At 36.5% G+C, this 26649-nt stretch overlaps 1 protein-coding gene across 2 annotated transcripts in view; it reads left to right on the top strand.

Annotated features, from left to right (window-relative positions):
- The first annotated feature begins 383 nt into the window (after positions 1-383).
- LOC129279022 (protein timeless-like) overlaps positions 384-26649 on the top strand; it is a 38415-nt gene continuing 12149 nt past the window's right edge. The window contains exons 1-17 of one of the 2 annotated variants that reach the window (XM_064110831.1): positions 384-1007; positions 5374-5501; positions 6251-6345; positions 6956-7017; positions 8572-8752; positions 9976-10106; positions 10489-10549; positions 12952-13005; positions 14314-14550; positions 17005-17229; positions 18444-18550; positions 21479-21548; positions 22144-22244; positions 22970-23092; positions 23637-23740; positions 24575-24770; positions 26022-26223. In XM_064110831.1, the coding sequence (XP_063966901.1) occupies positions 5405-5501; positions 6251-6345; positions 6956-7017; positions 8572-8752; positions 9976-10106; positions 10489-10549; positions 12952-13005; positions 14314-14550; positions 17005-17229; positions 18444-18550; positions 21479-21548; positions 22144-22244; positions 22970-23092; positions 23637-23740; positions 24575-24770; positions 26022-26223 (2046 nt within the window). In that variant the 5' untranslated portion in view covers positions 384-1007; positions 5374-5404. The remainder of the gene's footprint in view (positions 1008-5373; positions 5502-6250; positions 6346-6955; positions 7018-8571; positions 8753-9975; positions 10107-10488; positions 10550-12951; positions 13006-14313; positions 14551-17004; positions 17230-18443; positions 18551-21478; positions 21549-22143; positions 22245-22969; positions 23093-23636; positions 23741-24574; positions 24771-26021; positions 26224-26649) is intronic. The other variant, XM_064110832.1, reaches the window with a different exon arrangement.

The raw sequence follows: 26649 nt of genomic DNA, 5'->3' as shown, positions 1-26649 counted from the left end.
ATTAATTGTAATAATATTTACATCAAATTAATGAAATTGGAACAAATTTTCACAACATTATCAATCTGATGTGAGATTATATAAAGATATACCCGGACTTCTGCAATATTACGTTCATGAAAACCACTGTTCCCTCAATGAAGCTGTGTGTGTGGACTTTCGGACACTCAAATGCACGCGACTAACCATTATGAAGAATTAAGAAGAAGAAGAAAAATAGGAGGAAGAAGAAGAAGACCCCCCCCCAAAAAAAAAAAAAAAAAAAAAAAAAAAAAATGGCAACTCGATCCTGGCGACCGTTGTCGTCAATCATAATCATAGATCTGTATTTCTAATGTGAACGTACATGCACGCACAACGCGCGGCGCTCTGAGCAATTCAGCGCACTGAAATCGAATCCGCCTCGGCTTCAGCAATGGTAAACATGTTTAGTACCGGTACACGTGTATTGCCAGCACGTGTACCATGCTCAGCGCTAGCGACGTGCGATAAATGCCCCCCCCCCCCCCCTCTCCTGCAATCGCAAGTCGCGTCGGAGCATAGCTCTATGGCGCAGCTGGCCGCGGTGTTACGTATGCGGAATAAATACACACGAGTATTAGCTGTATTCTGTGTGTGTACGCCTTACGAAACGTCGGCTTTTTTGTGGCACTGGCGTTATCTTTTTTGTCAACTTTGGATTAGGCTAGATCTATCCTTTTTGGAGAACGATTGCTGATCATGCTAAACCGAGGAAGTTGTCCACAACTACTCTTCGTACTTTAAATCTTGAGACCCGAACAATTGGAATTGAAATATGTCCTGCAAGTTTTGGATATATTCATCGTTTATTCAGCATTTATTCGGATTTGGGAATTACGGCATAGCACAGGCCAGGACAGCGTAGCAACTAGCATAGCCGAAGCGAAGAAACCAGGCAGATCTTTCCGTTCGATCGGTGATTTGATTTAGAACTCTGATCTCCTGTCTATCACTATCAGTATCACTGTATCTTTTGAAGTTTGAGTGTGAGTAGCATAGTATGATCTTACGTTGTAGATATATTTGTATTTGCTACAGTAAACTTCATAAATTGTTAATGACTGCACTGTATTGTAAATTAATCCTTGCAATTTTATGCAAGGAGTTTGTCTTTCTAAAAAAATCATTATCAATCATGATGATTGATGATGGTGGTGGTCCCCAAGTCTGTGCATCATGGTGCATGCACCTAACAATTTGAGTTAAGAATTAACATGAATTTCTTTTTATTTCACAAAATCTTTCAGTTAATATTGTTCCTATTCATATTATTATGATTAAGTGTACCAAATATCTCATAAAAATTTGAAAGAAATATAGGAATTTCTTGGGAAAAACCTCGGGCAGTCGATTTCAGATTGAAAAAACAAGTCAAAATGGAGTATGGGTACTAGTAGACAGCTGGCAGCCGTCTGTTTCGAGGAGTTTTTTAACATTTTTTTATTTTTTAAATTTCTCCTCATACACAGACGGCTCGCTATCGTGCAGCCACCATTAGGGGACTTACAATGCAAAATCCCCCCGTCGGGGCTCTTCAATTTTTGTCTTTAATGAATCAAACTTTTGAAAATTAATGCGACCGAAATGCAAATTAATATTCCCTCTTGGCATTAATTGCCAAAAAACGGGGAAAATCAAGTTAAAAGGAACAAAAAACAGTGACTTACCTCGGCTGTCGCGCAACTTCACTGCCCTGTTTTATCCGAACTTATTTAATACACATAAACATATGGCCATTGAGTCCCTTGTACAGATCGCGCTAGAACTTCGGTCTCTGTATTTGGTGAGTGAAGCCAACGGAGTTCAGCTGAACAACCAACATAACAGAGACCGAAGCTTTTGGTCTAGGGTACTAGTACTAGTATGGTACCGTATCCCATTGTCATTGACTTTGTGCACAATTCAGGGATTTTAATGAGAAGAAGGGCTGCATTTTGAGGTCGTCACATGAAATGCCCTAAAATCAGGATTTTCCCACTATTTTAAGGCAGATTTTAAAATATCTGTCTATATTGCATAATGTGTAAAGTGTGTTTGTTGCGTATCTTCTTTATTACTATTAGGCCTACTAGAATCGCGCAGATACGCGTGTGCGCAGACACGGGGGACTGTGCGAACTTGGTTGGGGGAACTTGCCATACATACATGTACAACCTCCAGTGATGTTCGTGTAGGATAGGCTCGACTTCACTACTGCTACACTTATCCGGGTAGGTAGCTAGGCGTACATGTAGCTTAGTGTAGTACGGAAGTGGAGTGGAGCCTACACGAATATCTCTTGAGGTACTCTGTACAGTGACATGACTGCATAAAGTGTAATGTATGGCAGTGTATCCTAATATTGCCAGACACCTTTATTTTAGTGCTTTAAAAATGACAATTAGAGGAAATACAATTAAGAAAAATTCACACTTGCTATTCCAAATATGAAAATTATGAATATGGAAAAATTATTGTATATTTACCAACCGTTTTCTTTGCATCACACTTGCCGCATACCCCTCTGTGAAAAACAATTATTTTTGTGTGTGACAAATTACATCATGATTCTGGATGTGTGCTGGACGGGTGAAGATATTCTTGATTAATAATGATGTAATTAAAAATTGGGGTGATATTTTCTTCATCATGAGTAAATTCTAAGTTTTTATTTGCTCTTTTCATACATGTATACCGGTATATCTTATTTCTGTCAGAAAATCAATTCTTATCAATTCTTAATGCAAAACTATGTTGTATGATATTTTAAGTATTTTGCATTTAAGTTAGAATCATATTTCTAAGCTTTCGTGACTCCTCTCAAGTCTCACGTCATGGCCTACCTTTAGAATCCAATGTCATCATTCAGATCTAGATCTAAGACTAAGATCTAAAATAGTATTGACTCTACTGATCCTGATATTATTCTTGGCTCTGAAACATGGCTTAACAGTTTCATATGCAGTTCAGAATTGTTCCCCCCAGGCTACGATGTACATGTAGTTTGGAAGGATCGTCTTGATGGGTATGGAGGAGTATGCATTGCAATAAAGAACAACCTTGTATTTGAGCGTCCAACCTACAGACTGGATCGGGAGATAGAAGCAGTTTTATAAAACTTCATCTTGACAGGCACCAATCCCTAGTTATCTGTGCTATGTATCGCCCACCATCCAGTTCAATTGCTTACATGAATGACCTTTGTGAAGTGATAGAGGATATTAACGCTGAGTACCGCAACGCTGTTTTGTGGCTTGGAGGGGATTTAAATCTCCCTGACATCAATTGGACTACCCTAGTTATTGACAGGAACCAATATCAAAATGCTGTCAACATGAGATTCTTGGACATGCTTCATAAGTACTGTGGGCTTGAACAAATTGTAGATTTTCCAACAAGGCAGAACAGCTTTCTTGACCTCTTCCTTACGAATAGACCTACCCTCGTTGACAATTGTTCTTCCCTTCCTGGAATTGGGGATCATGATATTGTGTCGGTGGTGTCCTCTATTAAAGCTAGCAGACGCAAACCTGTGAAGAGAAAGATCTACCTTTGGAAGCAGACAGACTTAGAGAACCTGAAGAAGGATTGCCTTGTATTTCAGAACAGCTTTACTGGTCAATACTGTACATCTACATGTAGCTCTGTAATAGACATGTGGATTGCATAGAGGTCATTCTCAGAAGATCTTTGTTCCCTTTGCCAGAACATACATGTACATGTATGTCTACCAGAGGAGCTTCTTCCCAGATTCGATAAGACTTTGGAACTCCCTCCCCAAAAGCACAGTTAATTCTTGCACGCTGTAAGCAACTTTTTATCGGATAATGTACATACACTTGCACACTGCACTTCACCAGTACGACAATACACCAGACGGTGGCCTGTACTGTTTCCAGAAGAAGAAGTATGTCTGTGTGTTGCTTTTACATGTTTTACACCACAGTAGTATCCATGCTCATAAATCAATTATGACATTGGATTGTAAAGATACTCCTTAGTGCTGCTACATGTACAAGTATGCTAAGTATGAGTATGACACTTGCACTATTTCAGGACCCGAATAGTTTATGACTAGAATAATAATAAATAAAATGATAGAACAGTTTTTGTATAGAGCATTACACCTAGCTTTAATACAAAGGTCTCAATGCACGTTAGGAAAAAGAAGAACAGATGAGGGAAAGCTGCTGGTAGTGGTAATGCTTTGATAATATTATTTTCAGTTAAATAAATACATGTATGTATGTTTTCAATGCAGATTTAAATTGCCCAATTGTATCAACTTGCCTTAAATTGTGTTGGATACTACTGTATTCCAGAGTTCCGGCTCTGCGTGCGCAAACCCTGGTTCGCCATAACATTTTGTCTTAACACAGGGCTCCACACTAACCCTTTTTTTCTTCTGGTCCAACCTGTCCATTTCGGACCAATAGATACTGAGTTTTTCCATTTTTTACTGGTCCGAACCTGAAATTTACTGATCCAAAAAATACAGAAAAACATAAAAAAAAGACTTGAGTTTATTTTGCTGTCTTGTATTGCTTTTATTGCCCCCCCCCAAAAAAAAAAAAAAAACAAACAGTACACACACACACACACACAACATAATTCATTAAAGCCATTTCTCAATTTTTACTGGTCATGTGGGACCAGTAAATCTGGCTATTTCTGAAAAGTTACTGGCCCAACAGCAATTTGTACTGGTGTGGGACCGTCGTACCGGTGCCAGTGTCGCGCGCTGCTTAACAAGAGGGAAAAAATCCTTTATGAAGTGATCTAACTTAGATTTCGAACAGGTTCATATTTTACAATTAACTCTGACAGATAAGATGGAGCCATTTGTCAAAAACACTGAAAAGAGAGTAAGTATTAAGATCTTGAACCTAATATGTGACCTGACATGCAACCAATGCAAGGACCTAAATACAGATGATACAGATTCATATCTTTTTGTTCTGGTAACAATCCTAGCAGCCGAGTTTTGAATGACCTGAAGTTTCTGGAGTTGAGTGTCTGGTACATGTACTCCATACAATAGACTAAATTGCAATAGTCTAAGTGGCGTATGACAAAAGCAATAAAGCATGCACCAGCCTTTCAGAGGTATCTCTATCAATATACGGTCGAATTTTCCCAATCTTATGCAATGCATATATGACGTAATTTTAATTTTGCATAGTAATTGAACCAATTGATACCAGCTGTATCCGTTATGAATACGTTTTGTGTCCGTCAGCCAGTGGGACCAGGCCCTTCAGTGACTTTGAATCTTTGTGAAACATCCCCCTGGTTTTCTGGGATTTTGAGTTTGTCTGAATGATGGCAAGTAATTTATATCACTAAGTACAGGTCTCTTTTTATCTCTTTCAGAACAGACGCCTACAAACGATTACTTAGAAAGATGGAGTGGCTCATTATGGGAGGTGGCTTAAATGCCACGGCAACCAATCTTGGTTACCAGGAAGATTCGAGCTATGTCATTACAGAGGAGTGCAAGGGTAAGCACTGTGGCAGTATACCCAGGGAATATCTCTTTGGATGCTTTTTCCAACCTATGTTCATTCCAAAATGATGTTGAATTTGATTATTTATTGTTTTGGTTAAATTAAAAAAGGCCTACATTTATACATGTGTTTATTTCTTAATATTTGGGTGAGGGGATGACCTACCCCTACACTCCGAAAGCTAAATGAAATAATAATTGCTTACATGGGATTTCCAGTTTTTCAGAGATATACATTACGGTCAGTTACATCCATCACTTTCTTGTGGATTACATTGTTTGTATCATTGCATGCTAATGAAAGCATACTTTCTGAAGAAGCCATTGGAAAGTAAATGTGTCTAATTTCAATGTTAATGGTTTGAAGAGAAGTAACTTGGGTACCCAGTAAAGTACGGTACAATGTAAAATGAATGTTGTAGGCCTACATGTATGCTGATCATTTGAGCTTAGATGCACTCCCAAAGGGAGTGAGTAAAGGATGTATGTATTAAAATGCATAAGATTCATTCTGATAACCAGGTAAATGTCTGTCCTTTATAGTCTGTTTCCTCAAACTTGTAATAGTCATAAAAAATTGCAAAACAGTTTAAAGCTACTGAAATAATTTGATGTGATTGGCTGGTACATGTACATGTAGTGAACTTGTAGAAATTGTGCATTTGTTTAATATTAAATAACAAGTTTTCATGAAGTACAAGTACGTACATGTATGCTTAAGCTGAATATCGATATCTGTTACAGATGTTTTGGATGTCATGGTGAACAACATCTTGCAAGAAAGCAAGGTGAAGTGCCAGGCAAGGCGCAGTGTGGCCAATAGTCGTCTCGTTCAGATGGTGAGCATGATTTTAGTTCGATTTTTTTTTGTCGTTGTTGAAAGTACTGTACAGTACATGTAACAATAACTTAGAAAATTTGAACATGATTATGAACAAACGTGTACATGTACATTTTGTTAAAGTTCTATGAAAAGGCAAAAAATTAATTTTTATACAGTACATGTAGAATATGTAGAAGAAGAGGGGGGGGGGGGAAGGGTTATGCTATCACCCTCATTGTTTCTTTTGTGTTTTATAATTATATTATGAAACTTTCTTTGCCCCCGTAATTATACTGTCTGATTCCTCCATGAAAAATGTTGAATTGCCAATTGTACATCAGTATGTATGAATCAGTTTGGGTCAATGAAGAGTTTTCTTCTTGTCAAATCTGCAAAAGTTACTATAATGCTGTGCATACCTACATGTACATGTATTAAAATGTTGTACATCTGATTTGATGAAATTTTCAGCTTTATGCTCCTTTTATTTTTGTTAGGGTTGATTTTTCCTGTATTGGGATACATAATTGAACTTGTCGGCCTAAATGAATGAATACATCTTACAAGACCTCATCAAGATTGAAAGAAACAATATTCTTAAAATGAATGTTCATATTTTTTTTCAGGACTTAATCCCCATTCTTTGCCACTCAACAGAGGATCCTGAAGTGTTTGATGCCATTGTACGGTAGGGCTTTATTTTTGTTGTTTGGGGGTCACATGTCTCAACTTTTAACTAGTCTCATACATAAAATGTTTTCTTTTTCTATTTCCGGCGGCATAAGGTTAAGTTTTTGAAATGTCATCATAACTTAGAAAATATATGGACCTAGTTCATGAAACTTGGACATAAGGTTAATCAAGTATTACTGAACATCCTGCCTTAATAGTTTCAAGCCATATGACCAAGGTCAAAGGTAATTTAGGGTCAATGAACTTTGGCCAAATTGGGGGTACCTTTAGAATTACCATCATAACTTTGAAAGTTTATGGATCTGATTCATGAAACTTGGACATAAGAGTGATCAAATATCAATGAACATCCTGTGCGAATTTCAGGTCACATTACTAAGGTCAATGAACTTTGGCCATGTTGGGGGTATCTGTTGAATTACCATCATAACTTTGAAAGTTGATTGATCTGATTCATGAAACTTGGACATATTAGAGTAATTGAGTATCACTGAACATCCTGTGCCAGTTTCAGGTCACATGACCAAGGTCAAATGTCATTTAAGGTCAATGAACTTTGGCCATGTTGGAGGTATTTGTTGAATTACCATCATAACTCTCTAAATGTATTGGTCTACATTCTGTGCGAGTTTCAGGTCACATGACCAAGGTCAAAGGTAAATGAACTTTGGCCATATTGGGGGTATTTGTTGAATAACCATCAAAAAGTGTATGGATCTACATGTAGTTCATAAAACTTGGACATAAGAGTACAGTAATCAAGTATCACTGAAAATCTCATGTGAGTTTCAGGTCACATGACCAAAGTCAAAGGTCATTTATTTTCATTGAACTTTGGCCAGTTTGGAGGTAATTATTAGATTGCTGTCATAAATTTCAAAGCTTTATAGATATAGTTTATAAAATGTGGATATAGGGGTAATCAAGTATCACTGACAAGTCTTTTTTAGGTCGCATGATCAAGGTCAAATGTCATTTATTGTCAATGAATGTAGTATTGTACATGTATCATTATATGAATGGTGTTTTTTGTGAATAATTATTTTACAAATATTTTATAGTAGTTTTCAAAGCCAGCACTGCTGCTATATTGAATCATGTGATGCATGTGAGACTGCCAGAGGTGCTCCACTTGTTTGAAAATTTGAGCACTTTTCAGATATACATGTACATGTACATGTATTAGATGTACATAAGAAACTTAATCCTAACAAATATCTAGAAATTTTCAGCCCATTCCATTCTTGAGAAGGGGTTTAATTATGAAAAGGCTTATTGCAGATATTTTATGATTTGGCACCCAGATCGAAATAAATTTTGATGTAAAATTGTTTAAATTGACCAATAAAACTTATATTTGGTTTATATCCGTTCACACCATTTAACCATTTTATTAAAGGCAGATATATACTTTCAAATCTAGTAATGTGAATAGTGGCATATACATAACTTAGGGCATACACCAGAACTAAAGATTTAAAGGAAAGTTCCATTGAGTTCAAGTCTTCTTCCGTGTTTGAAGTGTGTCCATGAATCTACTTTCTCACAGATTATTAATGCACCTGTCGATGCCATTAGAGGTTGTCATGCCGATCGTCAAGAAGCTAACTAAAGAAGATTATCAGAAGAGGCATGAACTTCAGAAGATGCTGGTGACTATCAAGAAAGAATTCACTCAGCCGATGGTCATAAACTGTCTTGTCAGCCAAATGGCACTGATCATCGAAGAGGCATGTATTCTAGCCTTTTAAAGCAATTTATACAAAAATTTATAGAAAAAAGAAAAGATAAATATCAGTTGTAGTAACGATCTCAAAAGGAGTTCAAACAGAATTCAATAAAATTGTCACCTACATGTACATGTAAGAGTTTGTACGTAAATGTATAAAGTGCCAATTGGCCCTGGAAGAAAATGTGTAATTGATATAAATGAGCAAAATAAGCACGGAATTCCATCAAATGTCGGGTGTTTTTTTTTCAAACAATTATTATTTTTTGTGTTAGTGATCATCAGAATTCTCGGTTTTGAGCTAATATTTCATGATTTCACAAAGAAAAGTTTACATTAATGTACCAGATCTAGATATATGATATGGTGACAATTAACACTGATTTAGAAGACTTTCTCATGAAATAATTGCTTGCTGCAAGCCTGCAACTACTTTCTTTAACTTTTAAGAGCACCATTTCAAGTCTTCTACTATTCTCATCTGGCCAGCATAATAACATTCTTAATAGCAGTGTAGTCTTGTAATGTACATGTAGGCCCACTTCAATGATAACACACTAATAATTCACTATTCAGTACATTTATTACACAATGGTACCGACCAAGTAGCAAACATGTATGTTTTCTTTCAGAAACATTTTAGTTGAATCTCTATATAAATAAAACTAAAGGCTAAGTTAAGTTATTCCCCCCGGTTATTCCCTGTATCATCTTAAAAATGTTTATTTCAAGACAACATGTTGCTTTTATTGTCAGTTTGCTCCCCATTTAAAAATCAGCTAAAACCTTTATGTTTAGTTTGTTACTTTTCATGAGTCTTGAGCACTCTTCAAAATGGATTTGAGGCTTTATGAGTTACCTGCTTGTTATTATCATTATTGTAATTATTATTGATCTTATTTGAAAATTGCTAATACTATATTTTCTGGAAAGTTGGCATTTTTTTAGCTTAAGTATCTTTTTTCCTCCTCATAATAGAGATTTATCTTTCATTCTGTGTTAAATAATTCCAAATGTGAAATATATAAAGCAAATAATCAACACTTTATTTATGGCAGTCAGGTGCACCATCGTATCATTATTGATCTCAATAAATCATAAGTGGCACAAAATAACGAGAGAAAAAATTGTTATTTTGATTTTTGAACTAGACTGTCAAAAATTGAACGGTTTACTGTTTATTCAAGTATGTCCATCTATCTGCTTTCTTCATGTCCTCTTTAGGCTGGAACTTATCCCATTGACAGAACTAATGCAGAGACACTTAGTAACTGTTTGACACTGATCAGGAATGTACTCTATGTGAATTACGAGCGCTATAAGGTCGGAAGTCTCAAGAACGACACAATCATTGGGTAAGACCACTAGTTCAGGCTCGCTGAACTCTTGTTCAAACCCTGTGTGTGGGTTTTTTAGGAGGTCAACTTTGTAAAACCCTTGATCTGGACAACACTTTCACCCAAAAATCTGACCAGTTAGAAAAGAAAGATTTTAACCTTTTAAATAGTCCCAGGAAATCTGACAGCAAAGAAAAAAAAGGAGGGGGGGGGGGTCCTTTTGTACCACAAACTCATAATACCACAAGGGGTATGTATTATTAAAAGAGGGGAAACAAATTTCTTTTAAATGTTTATTGCATTATCTTTGAAATTATTGTGAAAAATTATTGTTTTTTATGAAGTTATACATATATGATTATGAAATTGTATATTCTCCTCTTTTTAATACATATAACAGAAACCTTTTCAAAGCTGATTTCCAGGATGTTCTGAAAGAGATGTGTCGCAGACCTGAAGGGGTGAGTCATCATTAAATCTACAATTTTTTTCTTTTATTACTAGAGGCCTCCTTCAACCTTAATAACAATATTCCTCAAATAGGCATTTCCTCCGATGCTGAGCTTTACAGCAAGTATTATATTAAGTGCTTGCAGTAATTCAGTCTTGGGTGTTGTACAAAATGCCTCATAGATTACAGAAGCTTCTGGCTTTTATTTAAGAATCTGGTGTTTCATAAAATTCTTTGTAAGTTAGGAGCGACTTTAAGAATGACTGGTGAACCTTTCTTACGCGCTAAACAATTACCAATGAACATTTAATGGTGAATATCATTTACCACAAGAAAAGATCACCAGCTGTTCTTAAAGGACAATTCCACCCCAACGAAAAGTTGATTTGAATAAAAAGAGAAAAATCCAACAAGCATAACACTGAAAATTTCATCAAAATCGGATGTGAAATAAGAAAGATTTGACATTTTAAAGTTTTGCGTAATTTCACAAAACAGTTATATGCACATCCTGGCTGGTATGCCAATTAGGAGACTATGACGTTATCCACTCACTATTTATTTTGTATTTTATTACATGAAATATGAAATATTTCTAATTTTCTCATCATTGTCAAGTGATACAACGATTAATTCCTCCCTGAACATGTGGAATTAGCATTGTTCAATACTATATGGTTCAGTCAAGTTGGTCCTTATTGTCAAATCTATTAAAAATGAAACAATGTTTAATTCAAACAATAAAAAAACAAAAGAAATAGTGAGTGATGGACATCATCGACCGTCTCACCTAGATGTGCATATCACTGTTTTGTGAAAAATAAGCAAAAATTTAAAATGTCATAAATTTCTTATTTTACATCCGATTTTGATGAAATTTTCAGCACTATGTTAGTTTGATTTTTCTCTATTCAAATCAGCATTTTCCTGGGGTGGACTTGACCTTAAAAGTCATTCTTACGAACAGCTTTATGACACGGTTTCGAGGGCCTTGTACATACCTCAAAGCTCGGCAACTGTTCATAACGCAAGTTTTTACGATTGATTACATAGACCACAATGTATGATCAAACATGAAAATTAATCTTACAATTAACTGCGCAGCTTTGTGTAAGTGTACCAGATCCCTCATTGAGATTATCTGCTTCTTCTCAGGGTTCATGCTTTCTCAGTTATCATAGATGAGGAGGATTTGAGATTATTACCATTATTAACATACATGTAGTTCTCTCTTTATCTTCCTCTTACCTTCCTTACGTACTTTATCTCTCTCTCTTTCTGTATTGGTGCTCATTAAGTGCTTACATGTAACTTTTGCTCATCAATCGATACTCCTACGCAGATTAAACCACTCGTGTGGTCATGTGGTTTTACTCATTTACCACATTTTCACAATGATTTTAGTCTCTGGGGTGACTCACTCATATATCTAAAATCAATTTCAACCAAGATGAATTTTATTTCCTGCTATTTGATTGTGCTCAGACTTGTAAACATATATTTTATTGATTTTAATTGATCATTTAAATGTATTTGCTTGCAGCATGGAAATTTTATTTCCAGCATTATGAAATCTACTCTTTAAATAAGTGTTTGGTACTGCAAAACTGTAAAATAGCCTTAAAAACAGACATACTGAAGCTTTTCAACTTGCACTCATCGGAGTAAAATCGCATGAATGTCCAAAACACTAGAGCAAAACAATATATAATAGAACCGAAACTAGACAATGGACGCTAAATGGCGAGCCGTGATTGGCTGTCAAGTAAACAAGTTAGGCTTGGTACCAGCTGTAAATTGAAGCGAAGCAATTAAAATAAAGCAAGGGTTCTTACAAACTCCTTCTGGCAGCACAGAATCGGGTCTGTTGGCTGGATATACATGTACGCTGCTTCGAGCATGCGCAAAAGAGTGAAACTCCTTGCTTGGCTGAGCTCCTTACAGAAATTCATCTAAGAAAAGAGTTGTGAATTTTCAAAAATTTCGAATTTTTATGACGTCATATGCGAGAAGCAGTCCAATACATGTATGTCGTAAAACATAAATCCAATAATTCTCATTTTCTTATTGTTTATGGAGACTGAAAATCTCCTTCCGATAGAAGCGGTTATGAAATGATTTGTCTGAAGGTATAATGAAAGTACAAATAAGAATTTTTTTTTCATCAGTTTTCTGGAAAAAAAAAGCATTTTATTGAATTTATATCATACAGGGAGATACAATAGGGGAGCTTCTAGCATGTGATATCACAAAATCCCCCCAAATATAAAATTCTACAACTCTGTTTATCTTTATTTCATTTTGTTTGTTTCTTTGCTTTAATGAAAACCAACTTCACACAAGGGTGAACTTTCCCCTTCAAAACTCATTCACATTAATCATCGACATTTATTGTTTTCTCTTTTATTTTAGAGCAAATGGCTGTCATCACTACTTCAAGTACTGCATCTTATGTACAAGGATACAGTAAGTTCGCAGTAATATTACATTTCGTTTTTATGATAGTAATACATGTGACTTACATGTATAAAGCATAAAATCCACTCTGTAGAGTGCTCAAGACATCTACTGACCTGCCAACTACCGATACTCTTTTTTTTTCCAGAAGCTACCACGTTTCTAAGATTTTTTATTAGCAATAAAAAGGAGCACTCCTTATTTCCATTTATTTAAGATAAAAAAATAAATCAGCCAATGTATGTATGTCGTGGGATATGGGTGTGTGTGGGTGTAAGAGTAATACAGTTTTTTATCACTTGTAATTTCTCAATGTTCGAATACAAGAATGCTTAACATGTCTTGATTTAAAAAAAAAGTGAGGATGACACACCTGACATCAAGCAGAAAAAAATCGCACGGCAATAAGGAATTTTTTTTTTCTCAAATGTTGGCAGACCTGAACTTAAAGAAGTAAGAGGTGCTGCATATACTGTAGGTTCAATGTTCTTTACATCTTGTAATCATATAAACTTGCACATAGCGCATTTTATAATTTTATATATTATCACAAGCTGCTCCATTTGCCTTCCTTAAAGCAGACAAAAGGAAAGACAAGAAAAACTAGGATAGATAACAGAAACAAAAATGACTGCATATGAGGAGGGGAAAAGAGGTGTGAATGGTTGGTAAATGTCTGCACTCTGCCGAACTTGAGATTATGCAGTCTCGCATCCCAAGCTATCACGCCTATTAAGCAAATGCCTGCAAAGTATCTAAAAGATAGTCAACGGTATATCCAGTCAATGAATGACTACATGTATGTAGACAAGAAATTGGAGAGAATGATTGGAAGTACAGTAAGCATGTTGGGGTTAAAATGTATATATATACATGTATATATATATATATATATATATATATATGATATAAATGTACATTAGACTTGTATAATTGATTGATCATACTTTAATGATTTGTAGAGTCCATTGTAAGAACTGATCCTTAGATAAAATCACTTGGCTTTGTGTGTAACCAGGCTCATGAGATTATTAAGATGAAAAGGAAACTTCCTTCATATTTTTTTCATTATTACATTTTCAATGTTCTGTCTTGTGATATTATTAATTTACTAAATTCTCAGAATGTATATAATTGTTTATTTTTTGGTCCCATGACATTTGCTCCGTTAAAAATTACACACTCTAAAACGAAAGACTTACTTCAATCCTGGATTTAACACTATACTCTTCCTTAAACCGAACCTTAAATACCACCATCGAGTATTTATTGACTTTTCCTATGATGACCATGGCTCTTATTCATTTCCCATCTCAGAATTCACACAAATTGGTGTCATACCTGAAGCGGAAACATGAGCATAATCTTCGAGTTGAAGAGAGTTCCAAGGCGATGGGCTGTGGTCCAGCCTCACCATCACAAAGCAATGGCAGCTTCAGCCAAGAGAAAGCAAGCAATGGCAACCCTACCCCATCACCTTCTAACTACTGCGCTAAAGCATCCGGCACTGAAAAGAAACCTGCAGCAGAACAGATGGAAACGTCTTCTAAGGAGGTATGTTTCCCCTTTAAAGGGGAATGAAACCTTTGGAACAAGTAGGCTTGTGTCAAAACAGAAAAATCAAAGAATAAAAACAAAGAAAGTTTGAGAAATATCGGACAAATAATGAGAATGTTTTGAGCATTTGAATATTGCAATCACTAATGCCATGGAGATCCTCCCATTGGCAATGTGACAAGGATGTATGATGTCACGTGTGAACAACTTTCCCTTTGATGGACTATAAAATACCTCCAAAATGTCTGTTTTTGCTTTTTCTTAAGGTGATACAAACTCTTTATCCATGATATTTTCTATAACCCTAAAAAGACTGGGGGGGGGGGGACTGATTCAGCCCCCCCCCTCAACATTTTTCGCGATAAATCTGTAACGCGAATAGCTGGCGCTGCGCCGTTCCATGACTTTTTTTTTTCAAGTCTTGCGCAACTTTTGAGACCAAATTTGGAACGCCCGGGTACGTGGTTCCGAAATTACGCAACATTTTGTAAGTGCATGTCGACCCGAAATTGCTCAAAAATGTGAATTTGTGTACAAATCCAATGCAAATTGTGTTTTTAGCCAAACTTCATAAATGTATCATTATTTTCAATTTTACTAATCAAATTTAATTAATTTCATCTTGTTTATGGTCAGAATAAAGTAGCGGACGATTTCCATTGAAAAAACAATAAAAAAAACAAAAAGTCAAAAAACAAGGAAATACATAAGAAATTAAAAAAACAATAAAATACATAAGAAAAGAATTGTGACATTGATTTTTTTTAAAAGTACATTTGATCAGAATCCTTCAAAGAGTCTGTGAATAAAAAATGAGCAGTTTAGAGGCCTTATTTAGTTAATTAGAGCAAATCTTTGATTTTACGCATAAATTAGCATAATTAATGAAATTTGATCCTACAGTCTTGGAGATTATGCCATGGGTAATGCACGTGCAAATTTTCGTCGCGATCGCGCGGTCGACGGCCGAGATCATAGGGGGGCGGCTGAATCAGCCCCCCCCCCCCCCCCAGTCTTCTTAGGCATCAAAATAGCCCAGTCTATTTAGGGTTAAACATCTGTATTACATGTACATGCCCTCCTATAGAAAGAACACATGATCTACTGATAGATGTGATAAAAGAGGCAGTTTAAGTGAAATATATACTAAAGTAATGGGGAGAGTTGTTCACACAAGTGACATCACACATCTTTGTCACATTGCCAATATGAGGATCTCCATAGCATTAGTGATCGCAATATTCAAATGCTCATAGCTTTCTCATTATTTGTACAATTTTTCTCAACATTTAGTTGATCTGTTTCTTTGATTTTTCTGTCTCCACACAAGCTATTTTGTTCCAAAGGTTTAATTTTCCTTTAACATTGTTTCTGATGATATGCTTTCTTTTGGCTTTTTTTTTGTTCTGTACATTGTATGTGTTCTGTGATGCAAAAATATTAATTGATATTAGTGCTGTTATCGATAACCTCTTTATCACTATAGTCTTGTTGATAATCGCTTTTTTTTGCCACTTAGCGATATTGAAAACTTTTCTCTCGTCGCTAATACCCTCTATTATGTAGGGTCATGACAGTGATTTTCCGCGATTGCGGAAAACAGACGGAATTTACGGAAACGGCCTTTTGAAAGTGGCTTTTTCAAATGGAAAATCACAGAAAACATATTTTTCTCAAAATGCACAGAACAGCAACAGAAATTACACCAAAATCCCTACAAATTACCAATACTTACTAGCCACAAAATACGATCTGACTTCGCTATGATCATGACAATCCAAACATCATGACTGCACTCTACTCCATTCGATCGTATCAAAAAGATTGACAAGCACAAGCTCAATTTTAGCAAAGTACCAACTAACGTAGATGGCAGCACACGGTTGTGTGTTGTTGCCCTCTACGATCAAAGATGTACAGCACGATATCAAAATGGCGGATAGGCGAAAGTCGTTGACTACCATAGAGAGTATATTTCTCTATGTTGACTTCTCAGAACGATGTCCAAAATGCCCCCAAATTATCGATAAAACATCCAACCCTAAAATAATGCTAATAACTTGAAAGGTGAGGATGTATTTATGCCAAATATATTTGTTAAAAGATGTTATGTAATCGTTTACATCCGATGAATGCGGATTTTAAAGCGTACTTGGTACAGTGGCAGATACAAATTTTGACCAACGCGAGTATTGTGACATCGCTATAATGCATAAAAAATGTGTATTGATTATGTTCTTTTGTCGATGGTATATCGGTAAGACATTTTTAGGGATATATCGACAGAGAATTTTCTTACCAATAACCGCACTAATTGATGTATATTTATCTCTCTCTTTAACCTGACAATGTAGATATTACCATATAGCTGCTTAGTCTAATATAAGGTTGTTTACTTTCCAGATCATCTGATAGTATTTAACAATGTCATTTGTGTTTTTCTCAAATAAGGACACCAAACAAGTTCCAGACGCCACAACAACCACGAGCCCCTCTTCACCATCATCATCAACGTCCAGTTCCGAGACCATTCTAGAACCCCTCTCACCGGTCCTTCCCGGACCAGGTCCATCTTGCCAGTCCAGGGACACCTCGGGTAGTGAGACGAGTAGTCAAACGCTCTCACGTAGTGGGACCCCCACTGTGGATAGCAGCGATGACAGTACTGTACAAGAGGTAAGTAGTAAGTGGGAGGCAGCGTAGCTCTGTCGGTTAGAGCGCCTGTTCGTAGATCTCAACGTGCGTGGGTTTGAGTCCCGCAGCATGCCGGAAGACGTCTAACAAAAAAACTGATGCTAGCGTTGTGTGTTTGCGTGCCTCACCGCTGTGTTCAGTGCGGGTGTGAATGCAGTTGGAAAACACTCCGTCCATCGGAAAGGAATCAAATGTTGGTCCCGTGAATAGGCGAGTCACAACCTATGCACGTTGAAACCAATACACTATTCGTCAAAGAGTAGGGTGTTCATCCCGTGTATTGCACCTGCCGGTCCCCGGTACTACAATAATTCAAGAATCTTCAGGATTGAAGGAGGCGGTCAGTCTAGCTTGAAGAACTTGAAGAACTAGTAGCTCTGCCAGAACTGCCAACCTTTATGTTTTTGCTGTAATTAGTGGTGGGCTATACAGGGTGAAAAAATGTCAATGTTTCAAATCACAGAAAGGATCAGCTATATTGATGCAGTCTGTGCTCCTGAGCATTTTGACTACTCAGTAATTTTCAGAAAAATCAGTCAAACATTGAGAAGGTGCTGCCCAAACTATTTGTGGCAAAAAGTTTGTGACCCCCACCCATTTTCGTTGAAATTGTATACATCTGCTTCTGCATAAGCTATTTTGATGATTTTTGCATCAATTTCTATGTTATTTTTGACAAGGAATTCATTTTCAACAATAAAAAGATGTATAAATTTTGTCTTTATACTTAAATTTTAACCCTTGTTTAGCTGGGGAGGGGGTCCATTTGACCCCCCTTGACAAATTTTGTCACTCTGCCTCCTCAAGAATTTTTTTGACCTCGCCGCTCTGTGACTTTTTACTTTAAAGCCTTGCGCATCTTTTGAGACCAATTTTGTGACGCTCGGGTACGTGGTTTTAAAATTAAGCAACATTTTGTGATGCATGTCGGACCCCAAATAGCTCACAAACTTAGTTCTGTATATATATATAGATAGATATAAAAACTGAGTAAGTAGTAGTAGGAGTAGTAGTAGTAGTGGTAGTGGTAGTAGTAGTAGTAGTGGTGGTGGTGGTGGTGGTGGTGGTGGTAGTAGAAGTTGTAGTAGTAGAAGTAGTAGTAACAGTAGTAATTTGTTATCATTATGATGATGATGATGATCATCATTATTATTATAATTATTATTTTTATTCATTAAGTTATTGTTTATTTGCAGGGAGATAGTTCTGGTCAGAGTGGTAGTTCAGGTTCATCTGGCTCATCTACGTCATCCGATGGCGATTCAGAGAAAGGAGGAATCAATTCTTTAAAGAGGACGAACATGTAAGTTATATATCATAATAATGATAATGGTTATTTACCTAAGGTAGCCACTTCAGCGATTTGCTTGTCTTCCAGCCAGCCCCACATAATACGTTACTATTACCAGTCTCCATTCAAATACTAGTATTTATTACTAGTATACTAGCTCCTTGCAGAAGGTCCCTTTCTATCTTTGGTATGGCAAGTCAGAGAGAATAAGTGAGAAAAGGAGAAGCCATTTGTGCATTCAGTTGGACGCATGCCTTATAGGTGCCATCACATTTGCTCTGATGACAGTTGCTCCAATGGAAATCTGCATGTTAACCCAACCCTAAAATCTTCTCCAAATCTAAATAAACCCTCATTTTGATTTTGAATCACTTTATTTCAATATTCATAAAGGATCAGATGACATGTAAAATAAAGCAATTACAGAGTAGTTTACAGACACAATTAACAAAGGAAGTAAAAGTAGCTCAGGTCCTGGCTTATTACTGCCGAGGCAGGACATACAGGCGAGACATTTTCTGTGATTACTTCTACAAAATATTTCAGAACGTTATTAGGGCGCCAAGTATAGCGGCCTTGGGACAGAAATACAGAACAATTATTCAGGACGTGGTTGAGTGTCTCGACACAGCTACAATGCTTACATTTATTAGTAGTGGATTTACCCCATCTCAACAGATTCGTTCTTGTGTTTACTGTGTCACTAACTGCATTAACAAGAAATTTCAGAACTTTGACTGGCAAGTTGTACATTAAACTCTTCCAAACCATGCAGTTGTCCTCTACTGTTAAAAGATCTAAAATTCTTCCCTGAACAATTAACTCCTTCACATGTGTTAGGATTCTTTTTGCTTCCATTTTCTTTCCTTTCACTGTTGGTTGTGCCTCTTTAACCGATGAGTAAACTCCGTCAATTTTTACAATAATGGACCTTTTCCTCACCCAATTTGATTCACGATCTAATTGGGAGTCAAGACCAAGCTTGAGTCGAATCGATTTTAAAATCGGTGTTCGATCGATGTCATCGAGCGCCGGTGCATATTTTGCAAATTGGGTGCATTCTTACAAACAGCTTTATGAAACACCCACTGGAGCCAATGTCAGAGGAGCATATGTCACCCATTCATACATGCAGTAATAGATCATGCCTTATTGTTCCACAGCATGCAGGACTGACTCAACATCTTTGGGAATCATATGAAAAAGGATTATCGGATTAACCTCAAACGTGGCATGTTCTTTGAAGACAGTGCCCAGGGACTCAGTTTTATAATTATGAGGGGAGCAATAAAAAGCTCTCCTAAAATGTTTAAGGGGAGCATTAGGGGAGCACTACAAAAAGCATTTCTTTGACATACAAGGGGAGCTCTCTTGTCCGATTTCAGAATGGATGGAGGGACATAAACTAAGTTACAACCCACAACTAAAGGAGACAAACAATCAGATATAGATTCTTCCAAGTGTCTTTATTGCTTACAATATAATTGTGTGTTATTTACAAAACCTTGACAGAGAATGAGGTTTTCAAGGTTGACTCTTTAACAGTTTGATCATTGACTGACACTCTCATTAAGCAATTGCTGAGGCGAGTGATAAATCGCTCTACCAAAAATGGATTAAGGAGAGCGGTAGCGAGTGATCACTCTCACTCCCCTTAAAACTGAGTCCCTGAGTGCCCATTTTCTTATTTTTTAGGATTGTTAATCCACATCTCTGTTTTAAACTACATAAAGCTTTGGCATTAGAATCATTACACACACTTACAGTGCATTGCAAGAAACTTGAGATTAATTGCAAGTCTATTTTCGACCCCTAAATCAATCATGTCTTTCAATTAATTTCAAGTTTGTGATTGATTACTAATCTGCTACTTGAACAAAGTCTAATCTGATTTGCTGCACATAATATTGATCCATCAATCGTAAAATTGCCACAGAATATTTGCAACTGATTGCATACATTTTCTTACAACACCCTTTTGGAAACAGTACAAAGTAACGTTGGAATTGTTAAAAAATACCTTGTGTGCGTGATGCTCCTGGGGGCCATTTCATAAAGCTGTTTGTAAGTTAAGAGTGACTTTAAGAACGGCTGGTGATCCTCCCTTGTGGTAAACGTTATTCACCATTAAATGTTCATTGGTGATTATTTAGCGCATAAAAAAAGGTTCACCAGTCATTCTTAAAAACTTACAAACAGCTTTAGGAAACACCCTTCTGATGATATTTGTTTACTATTACCTCCACCTTAAAGGAGAATGAAACTCTTGGAGCAAGTTAGCTTTTGTGAAAGCAGAAAAATCAAAGAATAAGATCAACAAAACTTTGAGTAAAATAGGACTAGCAATAAAAGAGTTATGAGCATTTGAATGTCGAGATCACTAATGCAATGGAGATCCTCCCATTGGCAATACGACCAAGATCTGTGATGTCACACACGTACAACTCTCTCATTTGGACACTGAAAATATACCCCAAAACATCTCTTTTTGCTCATTCTAATCATATGACAAACGATTCATCAATGATATAATGTTGTGAAACCTCTGTACTTGTCATCTCATAAAGAGAACACCTCACCTTGTGATAGACTCTCTAAAAGTGAGAATATAAGTGAAATAAGTACTAAAGTAATGAGGGAGTTGTACGTGTGTGATATCACAGATCTTGGTCGCATTGCCGTTAGGAGGATCTACATGGCACTAGTGATCTCAATATTCGAATGCTCATAACTTTCTTATTATTCATCCAATCTTCCTCAAACTTTCAACAATATGTTTCTTTGATTTTTCTCTTTGATATGGATTCAGCTGGTTTCAAGGGTTTCATTCTCCTTTAATGCACTGTTTGGTTTCATTCAAGGAATTCATTTATACAGGGTACAGAGTGAGGAGTGGCAAATGTAGACAGTAATACATGTCTTGATGTTTTTGTGTTGTAGGAAAAAATTAGCACAGCTTGGTCTGGATTACATCAAGTATGGCATGGACAATATCCTTATACAATGCAAGGTAAGAATCAATCTATTCAAATCATACTCTGCAATCAGTAATACAGTAAGCAAATAATCACTGTTGGTGAAGGTGATGGGCAATCCCATCACTTTCCATGCAAGCTGGATGTAATTATCCTTTCTGAAGTAAAGCTGAGGATAGATATCGTCTAGATTGCTGAGGAAGGGATAGTTTGCCTCATCCTCTGTAATCAAGAGGTGATTATAAGCTTTATATTCCGCATCTGGAACCGCTATATGTGAAGAAATTGATATTCATACTTCTCTGATCTAAAAGAAGGAATTTGATTTAAAAAAACCCAACAAAACAATTGAGGGGCAATGCACTTTTATTTTGCGTAAAGATTTACTGCTAGTGCGTTTAGATTGCGCATGAAAAGTTTTAGTAAAGAAATTGTTACATTGGTACTGGTAACAAATGTAAGCTACATGTACAAGCAATAAATAACTTGAATAATTCATTTTTTTCCAGTATTGTGTTTCAAGCTAAAAAAAAAAAGGATATTTAAAAACCCAGAAAAATACATTATAAGAGATATATTGCAAATACAAATTTCTTTTTATTATGAACAATATGATTTATTTCTCAATAGGAGGACTTGAAGAACATGGTAACAAACCATTATTTCCTGTGGCAGATGAATTTCTTCCTTCCATTCACTACCCATCCAGAGGTGGCCTATACAGATATCAAGTAAGTTTATATGAATCAGCAACCTATCTAGGCAGGTTCACTGCCCATGATAAAAAATAATAATGGGGATGTCTTATTGAGTGCGCACACTGTCCGAAGACGCTATTGGCGCTATATCTATATATCTTTCTACATCTGCAGTTAAGGCAAATATTTTTTGTCTTCTTTCAATGTTCGTAATGCGCCTTAACGCTTAACGCCCTCTACCTTCGACTTAACGTCTAAATGTGTATTATAACGGAATAAACCCATTCATAGACTTCGCCCTTACGTAGGATGTATGCATATATATATGTATAATATATATGTCCTCCTGCTTGCTGCTCTGTGTTGGTCAGTGTAGTCACACATTCATTCACTACTCGATCAATTCAAAGAATAAAGTAGTTTGTAATACAGAGGAATAATTTCTTGAGGATTTGATTTATCTGTTTTATAGAAGAGTAGTAGAAGTTGTTAAGCCTACCCATAATAGTTAATACCATAAAAGGGCATGCCGCTATTCCAATTCATTGCTAAGTTATGTGAAAAAATGAAATATCTGCATACAGTTTGTCTTTGTTCCAGAAAGCGTCTGAGTAAAACTACCTAATGACTATTATTTTGATAAAATTTGAATGTTAAAAGATACTGAAGTATAATTAACATTACGGATCCTTTACCAAAGCTTTAGGTCTGGCTTTAAAGCATGTGTGTTTTTTCTTTGATTTTCATTTGTTTTACAGACTCACACTTTCAGCTCCAGTTTTCAGCCAACTTTTATCATCAACGTTAATGACATGGGAGGAATACGTCCAGGCAAGCAACCAACGTAACAATGATAGCAAGTCAAACTCAGTCTTCAAAATGTAAGATAATGGATTTGTCTTTATATAGTACATGTATTGAAAATGATCTCTCTTGCAGATGCTGTATCATTTCTATATAAAGACACACTCGACTGATCCTTAGATTTTAGAGATTTTAGACAAAAGAACAAAGCTTTAAGCAATTTTTAGGTTGTCTGTCCTAAACTTCTCCTTTGATGATATTTTTGTCTCTGCTGTGATTTGATATTTTTTAGAGTGATACAGCTTAGTGGCACTCTTCTTCTGCATGATGCAATGATGTTACTTACCAAACAAAGTCAGACTTGCTTGTATAAAAAATATAAAGCTATAGAAAACACCTTTTGAATACAGAAAAGTCAATTTTGTATAATATCCTACTCAGTTCTAAGTGGCATCCTTAATTTTAAAGTCACACCAACATATCCAATCAAAGCTTTTACATTATTTCCAATGACATAGCATTGGTAGGTTTGGAGTTGGTGTCATTGACGTGACTGTATCATCTATGTGACTGCAAAGGTGACTGTACATTTCATTATTTTTTTTGCCTTTGGCTTCTCAGTTTAAACATGCAGACCTCGACGTTGCGTCAAATGCTACATGCCGTGCAGCAGTTCACAACGAATCCTCAGAACTCGGATATCATCCATATGAAGACAATCCTGGGTAAGTCATTATTCTATATAATGGGTACTTTCAAGTTTGGTGTTGATAGCTAGTGTTGAAAGGGGATTGGTAAAGATGTTGTTTAAAGATGTTCTTTGAAGGTGTTGTTTATACATGTATGTGTTAAAGTCTGGTGTTGAAGGCTGGTTTGGTTGGTTGTTAGTGTTGGTAGCTGGTGCCGAAAGACATTGTTGATAGCTTGTTTTGAATGCTGGAGTTGATAGCTTGTGTTGAAGGCTGGGGTTGATTTCTTGTGTTGGTTGCTAGTTTTGGTAGCTGGTGTCGAAAGACGTTGATAGCTGGTGTTGAAAGCTAGTGTTGAAAGTTTGCGTTGTGTAGTCGTCAAAGCTTCACAAATGCATTTTAATACTTCCATGCAAGCTTTGGTTCTTTGCAAGTTTCCCTTGTATGGTGTTCAGTACGCTGAAACGGGGTTCGAACACACTTTTACAGAAGAGTGTTAATTGATTTTCCTGAGATAATGTTTGTGGGCATCTCAGAGTGTAGCATTGAAACATATAAATCTGTGCAGATTGTTCCTATGATAAGGTTGAAAGGTCAAAAAGCCATGTTTTTCAACTACAATGTAAATTGTTGATTTATGCAATTTGTTCTTTCAGCTATTAATAGTGTGTGTGCTTTAGCTAGGGTTTTGATCAATACAGCATTTTTCCTACTGCAGAATATATTTTAATTCATAATGTTAATTTCTTTATAATTGATTGATTACTAGGGTGAGTGATTTCCTTGTTTTTATTATTATTTTTAAGTATAATAGTATTCCATGGTAGTTTCCATTCAGTTAATCATTTTAATTCCTCTACATCTTTGCAGCTACCATAGCATTGACCCATGCAGTGAGGAACTTCTACTACCTGCTCATCCGCAAATTCCAGCCCACCCAACAGACGCTGTCCTTCCTGCGAGAGATAATCATCGGGAACGATCTGGTCTTGCGGATCATAGACCAGGTCCAGCACATTCACAGGCCCCAGTGGGGCACGCTGAACATGACTAAACATATCGGAAAGTAAGTTTTCTTGGGCAACATTACAATGTGATGACTAGGTTACTGGTGATGTTAGGGTCCCGTAACACTAAGGTTAGCGATTAATCATGCACTTGACTTATACGATTAATTGTACATTGTAGTCAATGCAATCAATCATTAAAAAAACGTTATTTGATGATTGCTTAGCTTTGTGATATGTTCACCAGAAAAAAAGTTTGATGTGTTTGTTTTAGTTTGCTATGACCTGTGTGGCACTGGTGATGGTGTTGTTCCAAATTAGAGGGTGATGATGGTGGTGGTGATGATGATGATCATGATTATTATGGTCATGATTGTGATGAGAGTAATGATCATGAATATAATGATGGTGGTTATGTTGGTGATGATGATGGAGATGGTGGTGGTGATTGTGATGATTATAATGATGATTGTAATCATTTTGGGTATAGTGGTGGCTAAGCCTGGGAGTAAATGCGATCCATGGAAGCATTCGATCAGTTTGCTCACAATCGGAAACCGAATGTTACTTTTTACACCAATCAAATCACCAATCACCAATCTATTTTGTCCTAAACAAGATACATCATCAGAATTAACGGCCCATAATGCATTGTGTGGCTAGCTGCTTGGCCACGCAATGCATTATGGGGCGCTAATTCTGATGATGACGTTCAATATGTACGTATCCATGCAGTGCACAACAGTCAGGTGGAGTCTAGTGCAGTCATGATTGCAGTGAAGTGAGACCGTGTTTGTAGCCATTCGGTATTCTTATTTCGTTAAGGATTTGGGAGTAATTTATGTTGCAGTTCTGTGCTTTGCCTACTTTGCTACGGATATCTTCCTGTTTTTGCTGTCTTCTGTATTTTTTGTTTATTTTGTGACCGTTTTCCATTCACTTATACTCGTCTTGTGTCTTCCTGCTGTGTTTGCCCAGCGCGAGTATTGTATTGCTATACTGCCCGGTAATTTGTCTTGACCTTATGCAAACGGAATTGTCACTTTTTCTTGTGCACAAAGTCTATGGGGGAAACAGAATTTCCGTTTTCAGACTAGCTGAAATGGAATTTAAGATTTTCTGAAACGGAAAAGGCAGTTTTTAATAACAGAAAATCACTGTCCCTACACAAGTCATTGGCAGGGGCCATAGGCTGCATACCGGTATTCAGACCCCTTGGAGGGGGTCAAGAGTTTGCACAGCAGATGATGATCTTGATGGAAATGATAATGACAATAATCATGTTATTGATGTCATCTTTTTTTCCTCAGATTTGCAACCAGACCCATCATGCGTGTCTACAACTACATGCTTTCCAAGTTCTCCCACAACACGCTGGAAGAAAACGAGGTTGTCATGACCATGATGCATCACATAGCCGTAGATATTGCCCAACCAGAGGTCCTCTATCAGATCCCCATCTTGACTTCTTTTGCCTGTCTTTGGGAAGCTGGAGGTGGACATATCACGAAGGTAATCATGGGTTGTGATTCATTCAATCGATTCACAATTATGGAATGTGATCAACACCAGCATCTAGAATGCATACATCCAGTCAATATCTTGTTCTAAGTATGATGTATACACATACAAGAGTAATAACAAATGAGAGTGCTCCCCCTCCACTTTGTTTTTGGAGGGACATTGTGTATATTCCCTGTATTAAAAATTGTGACATTGATGGATTTCCATAGATGAGATTGATTGGATCAATGATAACTCTTTGTAAGACAGGGCCATGGACATACAAACTGGGGCCTTTAACATGAAGCTAGGTGATTAGTCATGGGACTATTTGATCATACACAATAATCAATGCAATCAATCGTAGAAATCAGCTCCATGATCAATTACTAGGCTGTATGTTACAAGGCCTTGGGTATTAGCCTGAAAAGAGAA

The sequence above is a fragment of the Lytechinus pictus genome, chromosome 16, assembly GCF_037042905.1.
Source record: "Lytechinus pictus isolate F3 Inbred chromosome 16, Lp3.0, whole genome shotgun sequence".
Taxonomy (NCBI): Eukaryota; Metazoa; Echinodermata; class Echinoidea; order Temnopleuroida; family Toxopneustidae; genus Lytechinus; species Lytechinus pictus.
The sequence above is the reverse complement of the archived record's forward strand: the minus strand, read 5'-3'. Positions and strand labels throughout refer to the sequence as shown.